We start from the raw sequence: 21,016 nt of genomic DNA on the forward strand, positions 1-21,016 counted from the left end.
ACGCTGATACTTGGACAGAAAATTCGAATTTTTTTTTTGCAAGTAATGTCTGCCTCTTCGAGTGGACCAGCTCATTAACTAGAATTGTGCCATCTACCACAGGCAACTTTTAAACATTTTTGAAAGTGTTTGCTGAAACACCTGTATAGTCATCCATTGTCCTCCCAATCCACCCAGAACACCCATCATTCACTCAGCAGGCACTCCATTCACCCACCCTTCAACCAGTACACCCATCATTCACCCATGATTTCCACAGATCGCCCAGTATATATTCCACCATACACCCAGTACACCCACCATTGAGCCGAGTCACTCAGTAGGTATTCCACCGTCTACCCAGCGTCAACCCAGCACCATCTATATCGCCCACCATCCTCCCAGCATCCCCACGAGGAATTCCATCGTGTCCATCACATTATCCAGCATGCCCAGCACACTTTCCGGCATGCCCAGCATAAAACTAATGCTGGGATTTTCAGTAGGGTGGTTAACCATCTGCATGGAGTGCTTGGGCGGTGTCTTTTTTTTTTTCTTGTTCGCTTTATTACTGCGCGGTGCGCATCCGCTGACGGTCTCGCGCGCAAGCTGTTGCGTTTATCTCGTTTCGTGCAGCACCGGACTTTGCACGCTGTGCACGAAAACACCTGACTAGCGGTATAAGTCAGTGCTATACGAACAAGCAGCTCACAGAGCATGATCGCGCGCTGGAACACGGTAGAAAATACACAGTTTTACCAAAGCGTCGCTTACGCTCCGCCCCGATAACATTTCACACACTCCGCTGGCTGCATGAACTGTATCGATTCCGCTTATTTGACACGGGCGTCTTCCAGAGATGGCGGCCACGCGCTCTCAGCGTGGCTGTAAAACGACAAAGCAAGCAGTAGACGCACCCTAACGTTCCGCTCAAATGGCTTCGTAGCGGAGCGTGGGCAGCTTTCTTGGTTCTGCTGCCGAACGGAGGAGGACATTATTTGTCCCAACTCGATGCAGAACATTTTTGTCGTCAGTACGCCCAGCGCTACTAATGCAGCAGCGTACAGTCGAGTAACCGAGATCATCCTCACCGACCAGAAACACCCGGTCACGGTCTACCTCTCACCTGCCGGTATTACGAGCCGAGGCGTGATTCGCGGCGTCGACACTGACTTCGACGACGCCGCACTCAACCACATGCTAATCCAACCGCGCAACCCAAGCCTACTGGGAGCGCGCCGCATCAAGAACACTGCAACGGTGATTCTGATCTTCAACGGGCTCAAAGTGCCCAACTACGTCTACTGTGGCCAGGTCATCTACCGCTGCACGTTGTACACGCGTCAAATCGACACCTGCCGCAACTGCGGCCAAGTGGGCCACCGCCAGGACGTGTGCCCCCACTCCTTCAACCAAGGTATGCGAACAATGCGGACACTTACCAACGGACAACCCACACGTGTGCAACCAACCAGTGTGTGCCTTATGCGGCGAAGCGCACCGCACGGGCGACCGCGAATGCCGACATCGCTACCAGCTGCCTTACCTGGTGCGCCGCCGTCGTCAGCGCCGTCGCCGCCGAAAGCAAGACCAGTAGCAAACACCCACCCCAGGACCCAGCCCGGTTCCTGCCAAGACTACCGAAACCCAAGGACCTCTCCCAGACCAACGAACTCCTATCCCCATTGACAAGCCTACCTGGGCCGACAAGGTGGCAGGCAAAGGTGAGACCCGCGGAGCGCAGCGTCAGGGGCACTTGCCACAGCAACCTGACTGTGATAAGGTTCTTTCAATAAATTACTCGCTACTGAGGCACAGCCTCAGCGCATGAAATGACGAAGCCGTTAGTTACCACAACAAGCCATTCATTAAAGAAAATACAGCAAAAATAGAAAAAGAAACTCAGCAAACTAATCAACAAAAAAGAATAAGTCCAGAAAGAAAGCATAAAAGTCGGAAGGGGGCCTACAGTTTCATGGTTCGACTTGGGCTGTGGGATGAACTAGAAGCGGCGACAGAGGCGGAGCTCGAAGTGGAGTAGCGGTGACGAAGCTAGAAGCAGTCGAAGAAAACCCTGGTCGCCCCCAGGCGAACACCAGGGATCCAATAATGCAGGAGGAAGTTCTGCAAGCTTCGCTGTGACGTTGGGAACCTGGATGGGTCACCCTAGTACAGTAGAGGTCTTGTCACCGGACACCAAGTCCAAGGGCTTCACCTCTGCGACCGGTACAAGGGGATCATTTCTTCTTATGTCGGTCAGCACCTTATCGTCAGGCAGCCATGATCGACACTGCTGTGAAGACAGGCGTAGTAGAGACGGGTAACGGCTAGACGCCCTTGCGGCGTTCGCCAGCCGGAGCTCGGGCACGGCGCTGGAGACGCTGGGCCGCCTGGGTCGGACGCCCTACCGACGTTCGCCAACCGCAGGCTGCAGGAAGAAGTTGCTTGTCGTATCGATCCCAGGTGGGAGCCTGGAGCGGCCTTGGGCCAGGAGCTCGACCGGCCGCTGCCCCCGCACCCTGGTCATCTTCCTCTCCTTCTTTCACCCCTCTCAAGATGGCTGTCGCTTGCTTGCTTGTTGCTCCCTCCTGGCACTTGCCCACTACGATCACGGCACTCGCGCACTTCACATATCACACTGACCCAGAACTAGCGCAGCTAAAACGCATGTATGCGGAGCAGGCTAAAGAAATCCAATCGCTTAAAGAAGAGCTAGCAACGCAACAGGCCCCCTCATCGCGCGAGGGTAGCATTAGCAGCGGCCCCGTCTCGATACGCAGCGCTAAGAAACGAGCAGGCCTGACGTCTCAGGCCGAAGAGCAATCCGAGTTTGAACGGTTTACAGCTAACATATACGCGATACTAGAAAAGTACCGCGCGGAGACCATGACCGAGTATGGCGCTTTCAACGCTAAACTCGAGAGCATGCAGAAACAACTTAACGAGCTGGCTACATGGCCAGCACAAATGGACGCGAGGACTAAGGTGTGGGAGCAGGACCTGGCACGCGGAAAGCGCGCTGGGCTAATACCTAGGCCTTAAAATGGCGTCGTCACAATCATTAACAATTTGTCAATGGAACACTAGTACTCTCCACACGCGGAGAGAAACGTTACAACAATTCATTGGCTCTATAACCCAACGACCGGCCGTCATTCTGCAGAAAACGCGTATCGACCGATTCGCTCTTCGTGGATACAGAGTCGAGGCCGTCTGTGGGAACAAAGCTCGAGGCATAGCCACCTGTGTGACTAAGCCTTACGCTTACACGACACATGCGATACGCCCAGACCTCAAAATAGAGCATCAGATGATAGAAATCATCCACAACGCTCACATTAAGCAATCTATATTTATCCTTAGCGTGTACAGTTCACCTTCGCACAGTACAGAAACATTCACCACACTAGTAACTAAAGCGACGCAGATAGCAGGCAACCATCCCCTCATCATCATCCCCTCATCATCGCGGGGGACTTCAACGCCCCCACGTAGACTGGGGATACAATCGCACAACACAGAAAGGTCGCCACTTACAAACGCACATCGCTCAACATAATCTAGTGTTACTTAACGACGTCTCTACCCCCCCACACATAGGTAACTCAGTGTCACGGGACTCATCCCCTGACCTGACCGTAGTACGCAACGTATCGAATCCCACATGGGTTAACCTGCAAGCTAACCTAGGTAGCGCTCACTTTATCTGTAGCACTGCATTATTGCAATATAAGCAGCCCCGAGCCCAGCCACTTTAAAATAGTAGACTGGGACTTATTTAGGCAAATTCGAAAACAAGACACCAACCATTACTCTTCCCTCGCTGAACACTTTACGAGACTACAGCGGGACGTAAAACAAGCTACCAAAAACATCTCTACAACACGCAACATCGACCACATGGACAGCCACCTCGCACATCTCCTGGAGGCTCACAAAAGTCTTCAAGAAAGATGGAGAACGCAAAAGCACAATCGTAGGCTACGAAAAAGAATCACATTGCTCAACCGACAAATCGAAGAGTACAGCCAGACACTAGCACGCAAACAGTGAAATGAGGTGTGCAATTCGCTCGACGCACGCATGAGAAAAGGTCTAAAATGGGGCCTTCTCAAGCACCTGCTCGGCGACAAGCCCACCAAGTCAGAGCAACGACTAACCCTAGATAGACTGTTACACAAAGCGCGAGGGCAGCAACCTACAGATGCGCAGATTTTAGAAGCTACAGTAGCCCGGTATCTATAGGCACAGAACCTAGCTCGCATGAAGACTACCCACCTTACGCGGGGGCCACTCACGACCCATTTGAGGAGGCTATAACCAGCGCTGAAATACGCGCGGTAATAGCAGAGCTCAACACTAAGTCAGCCCCGGGTCCTGACGGAGTCACCAACAAGCTACTCCGCAACCTGGCTGACAATGACATTGAATCACTAGCCACCCACATGAATGAGGTTTGGAAGCAAGGGAGCGTCCCGCCAGAATAGAGGGCCGCGACCGTCATTCTCATTCCCAAACCGAACAAACCCCTGGAGCTTGACTCTCTACGACCCATTTCCCTCACATCTTGTGTGGGTAAGGTGATGTAGCACGTCATTCTCCGCCGAGTCACAAAACATGCACAGCAAGAGCACCTCTTCCAATTCAATCATGTCGGGTTCACGCCGGCTATGGCCACGCAGGACGTACTCCTCATGCTGCAGGAGACGTTACTTAGAGTAAGGAGCAAAGACCTCAAAGCAATTCTAGCTCTCGACTTAGAGAAAGCTTTCGATACCGTAAGCCACGCTCATATACTACACGAGATTCAGGAGGCAGGCCTAGGTCGCCGCATCTACGAATACGTCCGCTCTTTCCTAAGAGCCAGAACGGCTACACTTAAAGTTGGAGATCTCAACTCACACACCTACAACCTAGGCCCGCGCGGCACCCCGCAAGGGTCGGTGCTCTCACCGTTTCTTTTCAATTTAGCCCTCAGACAACTTTCGCAAAAGCTGAAACATATCGAAGGCGTAGAGCATGCGTTCTACGCCGAGGATATTACTATTTGGCGCAATGCAGGCAGCGACGGGCAAATCGAAGCAAGCCTTCAGGAAGCAATTAATACAGTACAAAACTTTTTAAAGCCCACGGGCCTCAGACTCTCGGCAGCTAAGTCCGAGTTGCTGCTTCTGCCACCGCAACACGGCCGCAACAACGGCGAACCAACTACACACCTCTCCACAACGGACGGCTCGGATATCCCGATAGTGTCGTCGGTTCGAATTCTAGGCGTTACCCTGCAGGTTAATGGCAAAAACGACTTAACAGTCACACATCTCACCAAAAAAGCTCAGGCAGTCGTTCACCTCGCCCGACGCGTCGCTAATAGACACGCGGGACTCACAGAAGAGAGCTTACTACGCATCTTTCACGCGTTCTTAATGTGCCACGTTCACTACGTTGCCTGCGCTCACGCGTGGAGCAAAGGCGATGAAACTAAAGTGGACAACCTCATCCGAAAATGCACGAAACCAATACTTGGTCTACCCATGACGGCAAGCACGCAGCGCCTGCTAGGCCTTGGGGTACACAATACGTTCAAAAAAATCACAGAAGCACAAAGAATGTCCCAGCTCACACGCCTGTCCTCAACAGCTGCGGGCCGGGAACTCCTCTCACACATACGTCTTCCTATCCCAACTCAAGTCAATGATCAAACACCATTACCGCAACACTTTCGTGCTAAAATCACAGTACTACCCTTCCCCAGAAGTACGCACCCGGTGCATAATCATACTCGAAGAAGGGCACTCGCTCAAGCCTTACTAAAAGCGGCCACCCTACACGCGACAGACGTGGCTTTCGTAGATGCCGCTAAATACGCAGACAAACCCTACTTTGCGGCTGCGGCGGTCGCCCCAGACGGGACAGCCCTCAATGCTCTTACCATACAAACAAAGAAAGCCTGCGAGGCCGAACAAGTGGCCATTGCCCTTGCTCTAGCCCTCCCTCAGCGCGACACAATATTTACCGACTCCAAACCCACTGCACTGGCATACCGCTGCGGTACACTATGCCAGGCGGCCTTAAGCATTCTAGCATCCGCTCAAATAAACGAAGACAAGCAGATCCACTGGTTCCCGGGGCATGAAGGCCTCAACGCTCAACCAGGGGTCCCCAACGGTAATGAGCTGGCCCATAACCTCGCGCGAGATCTTACGCGCCGCGCGGGGACGCGGGCCGGCTCACCGACTGGGAGCCCCGACACGCACCCGGAGCCACTCCTCTCCTATCACGAGATTTGTTCGCACTATAAGTTATCGAAAAGGAATTCCCCTCACCCCACCCAACACTAAAGAAAGCACAACAATTAGCGCTTAAATTGCTGCAAACGCACAGTTACCCCAACCCCTACATATGCAGCAAATACCTCCCAGATATAAGGCCAGAATGCCCTAAATGCCAAAGTCCAAAGTGCGACTTAGATCATATGCTGTGGCAGTGTCCCGCGCTAAACGCTTGCTTCGGGTCTCCTGCCACCGAGGACGACTGGATCAACCACCTCAGGAGCCCCGACAGGGCCCTTCAACACCAGGCCGTCCAGAAGGCCCAACAGGTTGCTGGCGAGCTCCGACTCCCAGTCCCCACATGGGCGGAGCCACTGGGCCGGCCCCCGTAAGGGGTGCCCAGGCCCCTTTAGGACCTTTAATAAAGTTAACTCTCTCTCTCTGCTGCCGATGTGAGCGTTGTGCGCCCGCGCATTAGCGTTCCCGCTAGCGTTCTGCTGAGCAGCTGTGTGCAAATCGTTGAGATACGCTGGTCTGAGCGAAGCGAACCGTCGACGCTCTGCTAAAACTGTCTAATGACATATTTTCGCTCTCTGCACGCGCGGCTTCAAGACGTAGGAACAAGCAGACGAAACAGAAGTATATTTGTCTTGTTAGGGCGCAAAGGTTAAACAAGGACAGGCAGACATTCGGTTTGTATGTTTCATTATTTCTCTAAACATTAATTCGTCTATCGAAGCAACAGATTAAACAAATAACTGCTGTTGCCCTGAATTCTTTTATTGCGATAGCAATTATATGGACACTCAAAGCGTATTTCTGCCGTCGGCGTCGCCGTGAGGTTCCGTATGACGTCAAGTGGCGATGAAATTGTCGCCATGCGCCGTATGCTGTATGTGCGAGTGAAAGCGCGCGAGGGACGCGCGCTTTCACGGGGAGCGAACGTACGGCGGAGAGCAAACGCGCGTTCTGCGCCGTGCTCCCTGAAGGGCTGCAGAATCACGGCCGCTGGATAAAAAAAGGCGCGGCCTGCCGCGTGCGTCGAAAATGCTGTGATCCGCCGCGGCGCCACACGCCGGGGGCTGTTGTCTGGCATCGGCATAGCAAATGCGTCAGGAATGCGCTTGGAACGCCGTCGCGCGTGCAAGCTGACGCGTTCCAACCCCGTCAGTTAGCGCCGTTCGGCCCAGCCAAGCGGCCGAGAATGCAACTACGGCCGTCACGTCATAGCCTCCTCTATACTTTTCTATAGAGGAGGCTATGGTCACGTTCGCTCCCATAGCGGCGCGCCCGACGCGGCAGGCCGCACCTTGTTTTTAGGGGCGAAGCTCCTTAGGGTGTGGGTCGTTCCCTCCTCTGTAGTAGTAGTAGTAGTAGTTGTAGTAGTAGTAGTATGTAGCCACCTGTAGTTTTATGAAGTGTTCACTAGATGGCGTTCCGGTTCCACTTCCGGTTCCGGTGCCACTTCCGGTTCCACTTCCGGTTCTGGTTCCACTTTGCGCGCGTTCGGTGCGAACGCGGGCAAAACGCCGACGGCGTCGACAACAGTTCTGCGCGTTGCTGGTGCTGCTGCATGTCCAAGTTTATACAGCCGATAAAACTACCTTGAGTCTCTCGTTCCCGACGCGCGCTCTCTTTATCTCTCGTCCGTAGCTGTGGTTTACCCGAATGATCCCCCGGTGCTTCGCCCACTCATCATCATTCACTTCGTGGATATGCTGTGATTTTTTTATCCAGTGGCCGTGACAGAATTAAGCGTCTCTTTCCTCCTTTACAATCACCATATATATATATAGAGAGAGAGAGAGAGCAAACGCGACATCTTCCGTCGCGCGTGGGGGACGGGAGGGAGGGAGGGGAGGCGACGTCTAGCTGTGGCATCAAATGGGTATTTATATGAAAACGTTGCGAGGCAAGACGCTGGTAAAGACTAAAGTCCCTAGATATTTTTTTCGCTTTCTCTAAGTAGCGACAAGCTTTGAAGCACCGCCGGCGAATCTCATTAGTCGCGCTCATTTCGGCGGCCATGTTCTTCCTAACGCTGTCCCCCGCAGTCACTTGCACGCTGCTGCGAGCAAACTTGAGGGCAGGCTGAAGACGATTATGTTTGTGTGCGTGTTTATCTTTTTGTTTTTTCCTTGTGCGAAGGATTTTCTGCGGTCGGCGCGACCGCAGCTAGAAACGCGACAGGCGTCGTATTGCGTTACCGCAATACAACGCTGTAGCCGTCGCCGTAAAGACAAATTTCGCGTTCGGCCTCAACAGCGCAGCACTAAGCCGCTTTTGGGATCGTATTTGGTTGTCTGGCCCCATGCCTGAAGCGTAGATTTCACTTGCGTGGTGCAGTAGCGGCCGTTGACGATCGGATGCTATATACGCAGATACGCCGCTTCAGGAGGTTAGAAAGAACATGGCGGCCGACGGAGGTAGATATCGCTACTTAAAAAAGAGCAGAAAATCTAGGGACTTTAGTAAAGACTTCCGACGCTGCTCGATGAGTGTCCCGTTCTGAACTCGTCGAAAACCTCCGAGCTGCCCCCAGAGGCACCGGCAACAGTCACCAACGCCGCGCACGTTCGGAGCAAACGCGGCAAAACGCCGACGGCGTCGACAATAGTTCTGCGCGTTGCTGGTGCTGCTGCATGTCCAAGTTTATACAGCAGATAAAACTATTATCCTTACTCCGCATAGCTCTCTACTAATTTGCTATCGCAATCGGTGTTTCACCTTTTGGGTGAAACTGGGACATTGTTTTTTCAATTCCTGAAGTAACGTGTCGCTATAACCGACATCACCGCACTGCCATTTATGTACGTAGACGCACTTGCGCGAGGAGAATGGCAAAATGCGTTTGGTTTGAAATTTAACCTGTTTCCGCGGCGCGTAGGGATGTAACACTTAGCAGACACGATCGTGACCGTGGATTGTATGCATTGCGTTTGTCAGATCAAAATGGCCAGACCTGGTGAGGGGCCGTTTAAAGGGACTGTACAACAACTTTGTCAAATTGAGCAGCTACACAATGGTTCCTGCAACATAACGCATTTTAAAAAGAAATCTCGCAAACACTGACGAAAACTGAACTGACACCCAACTCCCCACAACAGGTTTCTAACAAATAACGTGGAGTTGATGTCACAGCGCCTCTGCCGCATAAAAAAGCCTATCTGCTTTAAAAAAATGTCAGCTCTTCTACTGGGCTGAGATGGAGGACCAGCGAAGCTGTGCTGTGGTGGGAATTATGTATTTCCGATTATGACTATTAAGATGTGTTGGTGTAATTGGCTATTTGCACTATTAAAGAATGAGAAAAAGTTGTCGCAGTTTCACCTGAAAGGAGAAGCATCAATTGCGATAGCAAATTTGTAGAGAGCTATACGGAGTAATGATAGTAGCTTTATCAGCGGTATAAACTTGGACATGCAGCAGCACCGGAAACCCGCAGATCTGTTGTCGACGCCGTCGGCGTTTTGCCCGCGTTCGCACAAAATGCGTGCGGCGTTGGTGACTGTTGCCGGAGCCTCTGATATAAATAGGCTCTTGGTGCCGCAGCTAAACGTCGCTTCTCTTCCCCCCCACGGCCTTTCACGCGTCGGAAGAAGGCGCGTTTGCTCTACATATAGGTGATTGTAAAGGAGGAAAGAGACGCCTACTTCTGCAGCCCTTAAGGAGCACGGCGCAGAACGCGCGTTTGTTCTCCGCCGTGCGTTCAGTCCCCGTGAAAGCGCGCGTCCCTCGCGCCGTTTCAGTCGCACATACAGCGTTCGGCTGCGCGCGGCGACGATTTCATCTCTATTGACGTCATACGGAACCTCACGGCGACGGCGACGGCGACGCCGACGGCAGAAATCTGCTTTTGAGTGTCCATATAATTGCTATCGCAATAAAAATATATGATGCGGTGGTTTTCATTTATTTAGTGACCACAGTGACCATGGCCTTATGGTCGCTACGGTACACCGCCATAGGGTGTACGGCAAAGGTTAGCACGTTCTTCATAAACAGGTCACCAACGCCGCGCGCGTTCGGTGTGAACGCGGGCAAAACGCCGCCGCCGTCGTCGACAACAGTTGTGCGCCTTGGGTGACCGCACACAGCCGCTGTCAAAACGCTGGCTACGTGAGGAACGACTAAACGCCGTTGTCAGGAGAGAGTCGGCGGCAAAGGCCGGTAGAGTTGCGCGCATGCGCCGCAGTGGGAGAGTGGGCACGCACACGCACTGTGGTGCCTAGATTACCTCCTCGCCCACCGCTCCCCTTCCACTGGTAAATCGCGTTTGCTCTCTGCCGTGCGTTCGCTCCCCGTGAAAACGCGCGTCCCTCACCCTCGCGTGCTTTCACTCGCACATACAGCATACGACATACAGCATACGACCAATGAGAGTTTCTGGCGCTGAGCCGTGCTCCCTCAAGGGCTGCAGAAGATAGCGCCAACCTTTCCCTTTCCCTCAAGAACCACTTATCATCAGAGTTTTTAACTCGATAGCGTTTAGGACCCCGTGTCGCAGAAAATATGGCGTTGATGTTGGCATTGCCGCCCATGGGCGAGGAAATAGTTCCAACTACGCAGGCCCTCCAAATATATTTTACCACGAAAGTTGCTCACACTTTGTATTGCATTCTTTACAAAGCTATTCCGCGGAATTTTGAGAGTGACAGCCCACAAAGAATTGTGATGAAACAAAACACCGACAGCGCATGCCTTTATGATAAATCTTCTCAGGCCGAAATATTAAAGGTGCAAACAATAAAAGAAGGCCGGCCCACGAAAGAGGCCGCGTTTCTGCCAGAAAGCGCGCCTTCGTGCATAGCGTTCACCGCCAGCGTTTCCCGGTAAACATTACGGTTACATAAGCTGCAGTTGCCGAGAAGTGTGAGAAACAGACAAGGATCGTTGAATGCTATCGCAACAACATTGCGAGAAAATAAATCTTCAAAATTCTATGCGCCGCGCTAACTATCCCAACCAGAATATATGTGAGCTTCTGACATAAACAAGCCAAAGAAGGCCCGAAACTTGCTTATCGAAATGAACCCTACTCGGATATTTCGAAACTTCTAACCGAGCATCCAATATAAAGAAACAAAGAAACTTGTTTTCACGAAACTTATATCAACGCTTGTCTTGTCACTTGGAGCGCCCAAGTGGCCGCTGCCTGAAAGTTTTAATAACGATAGGCTTTAATAACAGAAGTCCAATGAAACCATTGTTTACTCATTCTGTAAAAAAATGCATGTTAACTATGTCAGTTATTATCAGTATATTTGTAATCAAATATCTAGCCGCGTTGAGCGCCCCTAGACGAAAAAACATGAATCAAAGTATGCTAACAAATTACCGTCGTTCAACTTACGCCCTACATGCTTGAACGCACAACGGTTGATTTTTCGCACTCAGTGGCGATTGCTGGAACTTCAGAGTATTCGGGGCCTGGCTCGGCCACTTGCAACATTTTTGTCCTCGTGTAGAGGCGAATACATTCTAATCTACGCTGCAAGTAATCGCAAAATCATTCACAAATTATCTGATCAGAGCTACCGAGAAGAATTACGTGGTCGGAACCAACCACCATGGTCATAGCATGTCGCAAACAGGCATTCTCGAATGAAAGTGTTGCACACACAGTTAACGACCACATGGTCACCGCCGTAACAGCCCTACACATCTACCACTGAATGATTAAGTATAAAATGTAAAAGGAAACATCAGCCTGCTACATAAGTCGCCATCAGCCGATTAGCTTTCACATCTATTAAGATTGCAGCGAAGACAGAACGGATAAATGAACTTATTGCTGTTTTAGCGCAGAGTGAGTGAGTACGAACTTTATTCAGGTCCTGAGGGGAAAGAATTAAAGCGGGGCCGGAATCTAAAAAAAAGGCACACACAGACAGGAACGGGACAGGCGCTAATAAGTATGGATTACCAGCAAGCGCAATCCAACACATTGCTCGGATAAATAAAATGTATACACTGTACCTGCAGTTTTGGCCAAAGTCGTGTGTCGTCTACCGACTCGTTACTCACCGTGGTGGCTGAAATTGCGGTTGTATGAGCCTGTCTGTGGCCGCCGTGACATTATAAACAAGCGGGCCAACAACGCCGTTCAGGAAGAGCTCAATGGTTGCCGGTCACATGACCAAATATGGCGGCGCTCAAGGGTGAATGAATGAAACACTTTATTCAAACCGGAAAGAAAAGTGGAATGGGTCATAGAGACTTATGGGTGGGCTCCTCCAGGTCCAGGGCTCCACTGGCCTCCGCCGCCCGCTGGACTTGATCCAGAAGGTGAGTTGCTGTAAACAGTCCATACACTACACACGCGCTTACAATGTTCGACGGCCTCTTTTCATTGATGCGCGTTAGTCTTAATGACATATAGGTATAGACTAACAGCTATAGCGCCAGCATTGTCCTGCATGGCTTGAAAATTCCATGGAAAGCCTCTCTCTGTACATGTCATGGTGTAAAAAAGTCATGTAGACTGCGAACACTGAAGCCACTGTTTTTTATAAAAATTACCCCATACGAAATGCTTAACTTTATTCAGCATATAAACAAAGAAGTGGATGAGCCATCTATTAGGCAAACATTAATTTGTCCTTCCACTGTCTATAGTGACACACATATGTGGTGCACTTCATAACAATGTAACCCCCAGCCCTTCAACAAAAAGGGATCAAGAAGAAATTTCTTCTTGATCCCTTTTTGTTGCAATAAACAAAGGAGCACCTTCTCCCTCGGGTGCATGCTCACTCCCGTAGTTTATAGGTTCTTGGGTGCCAGGCACGGCAGCGCGCCATCGTGAAGTACCAGTAGAATATGTCCTCGCAATGGCGGTGCTTGTTGAAGGCGTCGGTGCGGATCGCCCTGCAGAGTTGGCACAAATCCCAGCCGTACCAGTGGATTATTTTGTAACGGCCCTTCCAGGCGACGGGCGCGCTTATATGTCGAAGTCACGCGACGTGGCCACCAGGTAGCGCGCAAGGGCTGCGGGAGAACTGAAAGACAGCGCGTCCACGTAGGATCCCCGGGGCGCGGCATAAGCGTAGTCGGCGGTGCCAAACACGACGGGCGCGAGGTCGTGTTCGAGCGGGTTGAACAGCTTCTCGGTCACGTATAGTCACGGCACGGGGAGTTCTCGAACGATAGGTAGAAGAAGTACTCGCTGCTGAAGTTCTTCCAGCAATTGTCCCGGCAGCCTTGTTTATTGCCGCAGTTGCCCATTATGTCGACGTCCATGTGCTTTCTGAGCTCTCGAACGAACAGCTCGCGCTTTCCGAACGTATTACAGTGGCTGACGGGCCAGATGGCCATCCGGCGCTTCCCCTGCCACAGAAGCCGCAGTGCCTCCATCGAGTACGGAAAGTGTTGCTCGTGCTCGACGGCCCCGCCGTAGGCGTCCCTGAAGTCCGCGTCCCTCCTGCAAATAATTCAGTGTAAACGTGAGCGGCCTAAAACCCCTTGATCTTGAAAGTAGCGACACTCTCCTCCGCGCGTGCGCTTTCCTCCTTAATTCTCCTGGGATTTCTCCCCTCCCCGGGCTGGCGCATTGCGCGCGGCACGCTGAACCCTCCTTTGGCTCGCTGCAGCCGCATTAGAATCAATGCGCGCGCTTGTTTATTCGGCCCTTCGAAGCGTTATATGGGAATTTATCCCTTGTGAAACGGTCATGACGAAAGTACGCTGCCGATAGAACGTCGTAACATTTTTTTTGAGGACCCATCAATAAAAACTAGTGGAATCGCTCCGAAAAAAAAAGAGTACCAAGCAGTGGCTGAGCGGTTTGCCTCTACGTCGCCAATCGGGTTGTCCGTAACGCGGAGGTGTATTGGGCGCATATAATATAAGCAGCGTAGAGTATAGACGTGACTTTGGTTCATAATCATGGCTCTTAAAAGGCTCATAAAAGGTAACCAAGAAGAAATGTGATACTTTACTTAAAGTGAATTCCCCGAAATGAGTGGACCGAAAGCCTTTCTAGCAATGCCACAGTGGAAAATACGTGTTATGTTTGCGAAATAGCCAATATAGAACGTAACACACACGCCTTTATTCTGTCACAATGAAACGACCAGAAATTACATTCCATCACCTCTGGGACTACCCTTAACCTGTCTATAAAAAAAGCTAATTGCCTCACACGGCAACTTCTAAGACAATGGCACTTGATAATTAAGATACAGAATTCGAGATGTCAAGTTCATCAGAATTGAGGGAGATCATCGGAAGCGCGGTGCTTGTACTTTATGAGCATCCGCGAATAATGCATGCCAGATACGTAACTTCGCTTCCGTGCGTATGGCTTTTTACTTCATGGCGGCTGCCAAGATATCATTGAGCGATTGTTAATTGACCTATTTTTACTTTCGCTTAACGAACTCCAGTTCATGTGCCTATATGCAGGACCCTTTCAGTTTACCCTAGCTTCTTTCACTATGAACCAACTAGCCCGATATATCTTATTGCTGTAGGTGGATACTGCTTTGGCATGGTGTCACTAATTTGGACTTTAGGGAGAACGCCAGGGAGCGGGAAATACGCGCAGGCTGCCCGTCCGCACGAGCTCAAGGCTGCGGCGAGGCGTCTGCAGTGGAGCACGATGGAACGGCGCCGCCATCTGGCGGCTGTCCAAGGAGTGGCGACAGCAGCAGTAAGCGCACGCGCGGAAACATTTACAACTGAAGCTAGTCTAGTAAGGCTGGTTGGGGCATCAACAGGTGTAACGCGACAGTTCACCGGCGAGGTCTGCTCAATGAGTTTGTAGGGGCAAATATATCGAGACTCAAGCTTCTCAGTTAACCAGGTGTTCGTGCAGGTGTCCATAGGAGAACATCGTCACCAGGGCGGTAGGAAACGACGCGGTGAGAGGCATCGTACCGATGTTTGCGATCGTCTTGGCTTGCTTCAGTGTTAATACGGGCGCGACGACGACATTGGGCCAGACGAGACACAAGCTGATCGGAAATAAATGGGGAAGCGTTAACGGGGCTACAGAAGAAAGATACGTGGAGTGATGAGGTTGGGTGGCGGTCGTATACTAAGAAAAACGGAGAGTATCCGGTGGTCCGTTGTACAGACGTATTGTATGCAAATGTTACAAATGGGCGAATTGCATGCCAGTTACGATGGTCAGGTTGAATATACATGGATAGCATGTCGCACAGCGTACGATGAAATCGCTCAGTTTAGGGCATTGGGATGAGGGTGGTAGCTAGACGTTGTCTTATGCACGGTGTTGGACGCGTGCAGAACTTCATTAAGAGTGCTTGAAAGAAATGCCTTGCCTCGGTCGCTCAAAAGATCGTGAGGCACCCCTTGACGTAAGTAAATAGCCTGCAAGAAGAAGGCCGCTACTTCTGAGGCAACTCCTCAACGTATTGAGGCTGTTTCAGCGTACCGGGTCAAGTGGTCAACAGCAGTGACGATCCATCTGTTGCCGTCTGGAGTAGTTGGGAGTGGCCCGAAAAGGCCAATGCCGACGACAGAGAAGGGTTCTGCTGGAGAACGAAGTGGTTGTAGCTTCCCGACCGGATCAGTAGTAGGTCGTTTACGGTGTTGGCAAAGCGGGCCCGAGGCAACATATCTAGCTATGCTCGTGGAAAGACCTGGCCAAACGAATCGGCTGCGTATGCGCTCGTGTGTTTTGTGGTAACCCAAGTGCCTGACGTAGGGTCATCGTGTGAGGCCTGCAAAACTTCAGGGCGAACAGAGCGCGGTAGAACGGGAACCCATCGATGGCCTTCCGGGTGCAAAATGTAACGGTAGAGCACGTCGTCCTCGAACTTGAATAGTTTGAGCTGTTTCCGTAGCCTTGGCATTGGGTGGTGATGAAACACCGCTAAGGCGATTGATGATACCAAGGCAATAAGAATCGGCGCGCTGGTGAGTGGAAAGCACTGAAGGACGGTTTGATGGAGTCAAGGAGGAAATCGTTGTAATAGACGTTGCGTCCTCCGTGCGGCCAAATTGAACAGGGAATGTGATGTGCTCCGGTGATGGTGGTAATTGGCATCGTGAAAGGGCATCGGTATCTTGGTGCATCTTTCCGGACTTGTATATGACATCGAAATCATATGCTTGTAATCGGAGTATCCAGCGGCCAAGGCACCCAGACAAGTTTCAGGGGCGAAGCTCCTTAGGGTCTAGCCTTGTCCGTCCGGCGTCGTCCGTGCTCACATCGACAGCCACGCCATCTGTCTGTCATGGATGAAATGTTGCATGCAGCGGCTGAACGTATATAGACGAGATGGCGCTGCTGTGTATGGCGCGTTCCAGACCACACAATCTCTTTCTGCCATGGACGAACGTAAGGCGCGGCATGCTGCGGTCAGCGTCTACTCACAGCAAACTACTCCGGCGGCGAGGGCACGGGAAGCATCGGCAAAGCGGCAAAAACGCCAAGCGGACCCGGATTTGAGGGCGCGGGAAGCGGCCGCTCGCCGGCAACGCCGACAGCAAGCTACCCCGGAGGCGAGAGCGAGGGAAGCGGCGGCAAAGCGGCAACGCCGACAACAAGCTGCTCTCTAAAGCCCCTACCAGACGTACGCGTTGGAAAGCGTCCGCACGCGCCGCATCGCGCCTGGACGCGTACGGCATCAGGCGCGGAGACTGCGTCGCGTGTGGACGCGTTGCGGCGTGGACACCTACCACTGCTAGAATTTTTACGTCCGCGCCGGAAGCTGCCACCGCGTCGCCTGCGCGACGCTCCTCACGTGACCACAGAACGCCTATGACGTCCCCACGGCGTACCAGCGTGACTTCCGGAACGACTCTTCGCGCGGCGTGCAGGCAAGCCCGGGCAAGCTGCGTGCTTTGTGTTCGTCGTTCCGCGCGTTTGGTAGGTGAACATGGCAGCCGCGACGAAACGCGCAGGGACGCGCGGCAACTCGTGCATCGTTTGGGTGCGCGCCCTCTTCCTCTATCTGACGCGACGTGACGTCGAGTGAGCGCGGCGCGGGCGGACGCTTTCCAACGCGTACGTCTGGTTGGGGCTTTACGGTACTTTGGCGCTGAGCCGTGCTCCCTCAAGGGCTGCAGAAGATAGCGCCAACCTTTCCCTTTCCCTCAAGAACCACTTACCACCACGGTACATCTCTTACGACTACAAGCAACCCACGACCACAAGGGGAACGTGCATAGACCTCGTCTTTGCAAACTTTAGGACGTATCTGCTAGAAGAAGCGCTGGCTCTGCATTTCACCGGCCATAAAGCAGCAATAATGAAATCGAAACGCAACCCGGAACTCAACACGACATGCGCGTTATGAGCAATAAAACATTGTACATACTGTACACCGCGTTGTCATGCATTTACATGCGCCAGTGGGGCAATGTAACAGGTGATTTTACGGTATAACGATACCCAGTGCTTCGCCCCACTCATCATGATTCACTTCGTGGATATGCGGTGATTTTTTTTTATTATCCACAACGAACATAGGGCATGGTGGTCGGTCACAACCGTAAAATTTCGACTGTGGAGGTATGAACGAAATTTCTGAATGGACCAGACAACAGCCAAACACTCTTGCTCGGTTATCGAGTACTTCTTTTGCGCGGAAGTCCACGGTCGAGACGACGCTTTAATCCAAGAAGAAAAAATGGCGCCGACGCAAGAACGAACACGAGCCGATGATTGATGATGGCTTTGTACAGATGAAGATGAAGTCCGTATAAATGCTTACAATATATACATCACCCACTTTTATTTTCATTTATTTATCATATCTTTTATTACCTTAATACAAGTAATTTCCTCTATGTTGTCCTTGGTGTCAGTGCTTGTTGGCTTCTTATGCTATGTTTAATAAAAATCGGGCCCGTTGGTTCCCTTTCTTCTTGCTCATTACATAACGAGCGTCTCCAATCCGGCAACATTGATGCCTTCAGGTAGTACGTGTGGGTTTATTGACCGGTTGCCTTCACCCAAAAAGATCACGTACTCGAGACGTCTGCGGCAGAAAGGATGTTCCATCCGCCGCCAAGGTTTGTGAGTGGCGGCGTTGGCTAACACTCCTAGGGTTACTTCTTGTAGTAAAACATAAATACCCCAGAAAGTGGATGGGAAAACAGCGCCGCGGTAGCTCAATGGCAGTGTTGTACATGTTCCTCTAAAACAGGAACGAAGCATCGTTCCTCGTTCCTTCCCAATCTTGGAACGAGTTCCCGTTACAAGTTCCTTTAATGTGAAAGGAACGTGTTGCAGTTACACTTCGAACATTGCAACCTGTCGTTACATTAACGTTACATTTTATTTTTAAAATTAAAATATAGTGTCGCCTAATCCTGAGGCGAAATAAAGTGAGCAATTAAATACTCGCATCGAACTACGTATATTATACCAATTTGAACATCGCCGGTGGCAGATTTACTGGAGATCAAAATAATCCAAAGAAACGCTCCGAGACGAATTTTTTCAGGGAGCACCGGACATACTCCAAACATGTCTATCTGCAACTTTGGTGCTCGTCTATTACAAGTGCAACGCATAAGGCAACTTCCGCTTCGGTCTTCAAATGCGCAGTCAGGATACTGCGCTTCAGATAGACAAATAGAAAGTTACTCACATGCACCAGTAACTTCCAGAGACGCGAAAACAACAACGGTACATAATCGCTCTTCAAGGTGGTTTTATTATTGCGATAGCAATTATATGGACACTCAAAGAGGACTTCTGCCGTCGCCGTCACCGTGAGGTTCCGTATGACGTCAACGGCGATGAAATCGTCGCCGCGCTCCGGACGCTCTATGTGCGAGTGAAAGGGCGCGAGGGACGCGCGCTTCCACGGGGAGCGAACGCGTGGTGGAGAACAAACGCGCGTTCTGCGCCGTGCTCCCTGAAGGGCTGCAGAATTAAGCGTCTCTTTCCTCCTTTACAATCACCATATATAAATAGAGAGCAAACGCGACTTCTTCCGTCGCACAAAAAGCCGTGGGAGGAAGGGAGGGAGGGGAGGCGACGTTTAGCTGCGGCACCAAATGCGTATTTATATAAAAACGTTGCGAGGCGAGAAGGTGGTAAAGACTTCCGACGCTGATCGACGAGTTTTCCTTTCTGATCTCGTCGAAAACCTCCGAGGCGCCCCCAGAGGCCCTGGCAACAGTCACCTACGCCGCGCGCGTTTGATGTTAACATCGGCAAAACGGCGACGGCGTCGACAACAGTTCTGCGCGTTGCTGGTGCTGTTGCATGTCCAAGTTTATACAGCTGATAAAACTACCATCCTTACTCCGTATATAGCTCTACTAAGTTGCTATCGCAATTGATGCTTCACCTTTCGGGTGAAACTGCGAAATTTTGAAACTCATCTTCGCGGCTCTCGATGAAGTCTCAATTGTGGCGGTGAGAGGAAATGATCATGTGTTTCCAACGTGCACCCGGCTCAAGTTATAATATATTGCTTCTCAATTAAAAGCAACAAGCGCTGAACGAAATTCTCTGCTGTAAATGTTCTTGCGTCACGGTATGGCAAATGTTGAAGAAATATTTCATTGAAAGCGTTAAAGATGCCGTGAGAGACTTGGACGGCTGTGCAGCGGGGATCCACTTTGTAGCAGCTCCAGCAGCTCAACGTAGTAGCAGTGGAAAAATCGTTCGTCGTGTTTGTATTACGCGTGTCCCATACGTGTGTAAGTACCAATGAGGTTTTATTGCGATAGCAATTCTATGGACACTTCATAGCAGATTTCTGCCGTCGGCGTCATCGTCGCCGTCACCATGAGGTTCCGTATGACGTCAACGGCGATGAAATCGTAGCCGCGCTCCGGATGCTGTATGTGTGAGTGAAAGGGCGCGAGGGACGCGCGCTTTCACGGGGAGCGAACGCACGTCGGAGAGCAAACGCGCGTTCGGCGCCGTGCTCCCTGAAGGGCTGCAGAACGCCTCTCGTTCCTCCTTTACAATCACCATATATAGACAACAAACTCGACTTTTTCCGTCGCGCGAAAGGCCGTAGGGGGACGGGAGGGGAGGCGACGTTTAGCTGCGGCACCAAGTGCGTATTTATATAAAAAAATGTCAGTTTCGCCCTAAGGGCGAAGCAATGAATGCGATAGCAACACAGCAATGTCATACGAAGTAAGGTGAGCGGCTTTGGTAGCAATATGAATTGTAGTAAACGTGAGCTGATTAAGTAAGCAGGTGTGCTGCGGCGTAAGTAGACCGACATGAAGAGAGACTCGATGACCACGAGAAGGCGCGTGTGAAACGGTGGTGTTGATGAGAAGCGCTTCCCGTGGGCAGCGCGTGCGAAGGGACACACCTGTAGCGCTGCACTGCCGATCCGGGCAGCATTGCATGTGTAGCGTGCGTTGGAAAATGTGGCCCGACGATTACTAACTGAATGAACAAGCGTGGTGTGAGCGTGCAGAAACAAACACGAATAGATCACACTGAATGACTGCAGACAACGACTGTCAAAACGCTGGTAGCAAGCATACGCCGCATCGGGCGAAGGTACGTGCGGTCTATCGCTTCAACGGAAACTGAGCGGCGAATGCACGGCGCATAAAGGTCAGAGCCGTGTGGAGATAAGAGACAGTGCGGACGAGCGACGAGCGCGGTTGTTGGCAGAGTAGAAGTGCCCCCCCCCCCCCCCCCGCTCCCTCCGGCGCTGGCTTCCTGCTTCCTTGCTTGCGCGTGGGAGATTGAGTGCGTTCGCTCTCCGTGAAAGCGCGCGTCCCCGCACGCTTCCGCTCGGGCATACGGCGCGCGGCGCAGATTTTATCTATAGGGAGCCTGACGGCGACGGCGACGGCGACGCCGA

At 51.6% G+C, this 21,016-nt stretch overlaps 1 protein-coding gene across 1 annotated transcript; it reads right to left on the reverse strand.

Moving 5' to 3' along the window:
• Positions 1–12,458: 12,458 nt before the first annotated feature.
• Positions 12,459–14,741, reverse strand: LOC119462424 (alpha-(1,3)-fucosyltransferase C-like). Its single transcript, XM_049672971.1, has 3 exons — positions 14,731–14,741; positions 13,376–13,671; positions 12,459–12,544 (listed from the first exon to the last, which is right to left on the reverse strand). The coding sequence occupies exons 1-3, from the start codon at positions 14,739–14,741 to the stop codon at positions 12,459–12,461; spliced, it is 393 nt and encodes a 130-aa protein (XP_049528928.1).
• Between the last annotated feature and the right edge of the window lie 6,275 nt (positions 14,742–21,016).

The sequence above is a fragment of the Dermacentor silvarum genome, chromosome 8, assembly GCF_013339745.2.
Source record: "Dermacentor silvarum isolate Dsil-2018 chromosome 8, BIME_Dsil_1.4, whole genome shotgun sequence".
Lineage (NCBI taxonomy): Eukaryota > Metazoa > Arthropoda > Arachnida > Ixodida > Ixodidae > Dermacentor > Dermacentor silvarum.

Coding starts and splice junctions, on each gene's coding strand:
- LOC119462424 (XM_049672971.1), bottom strand. Junction 12,545..13,375: donor GTTCGAGAACTCCCCGTGCC/GTGACTATACGT, acceptor GACTGTTTACAG/CAACTCACCTTCTGGATCAA.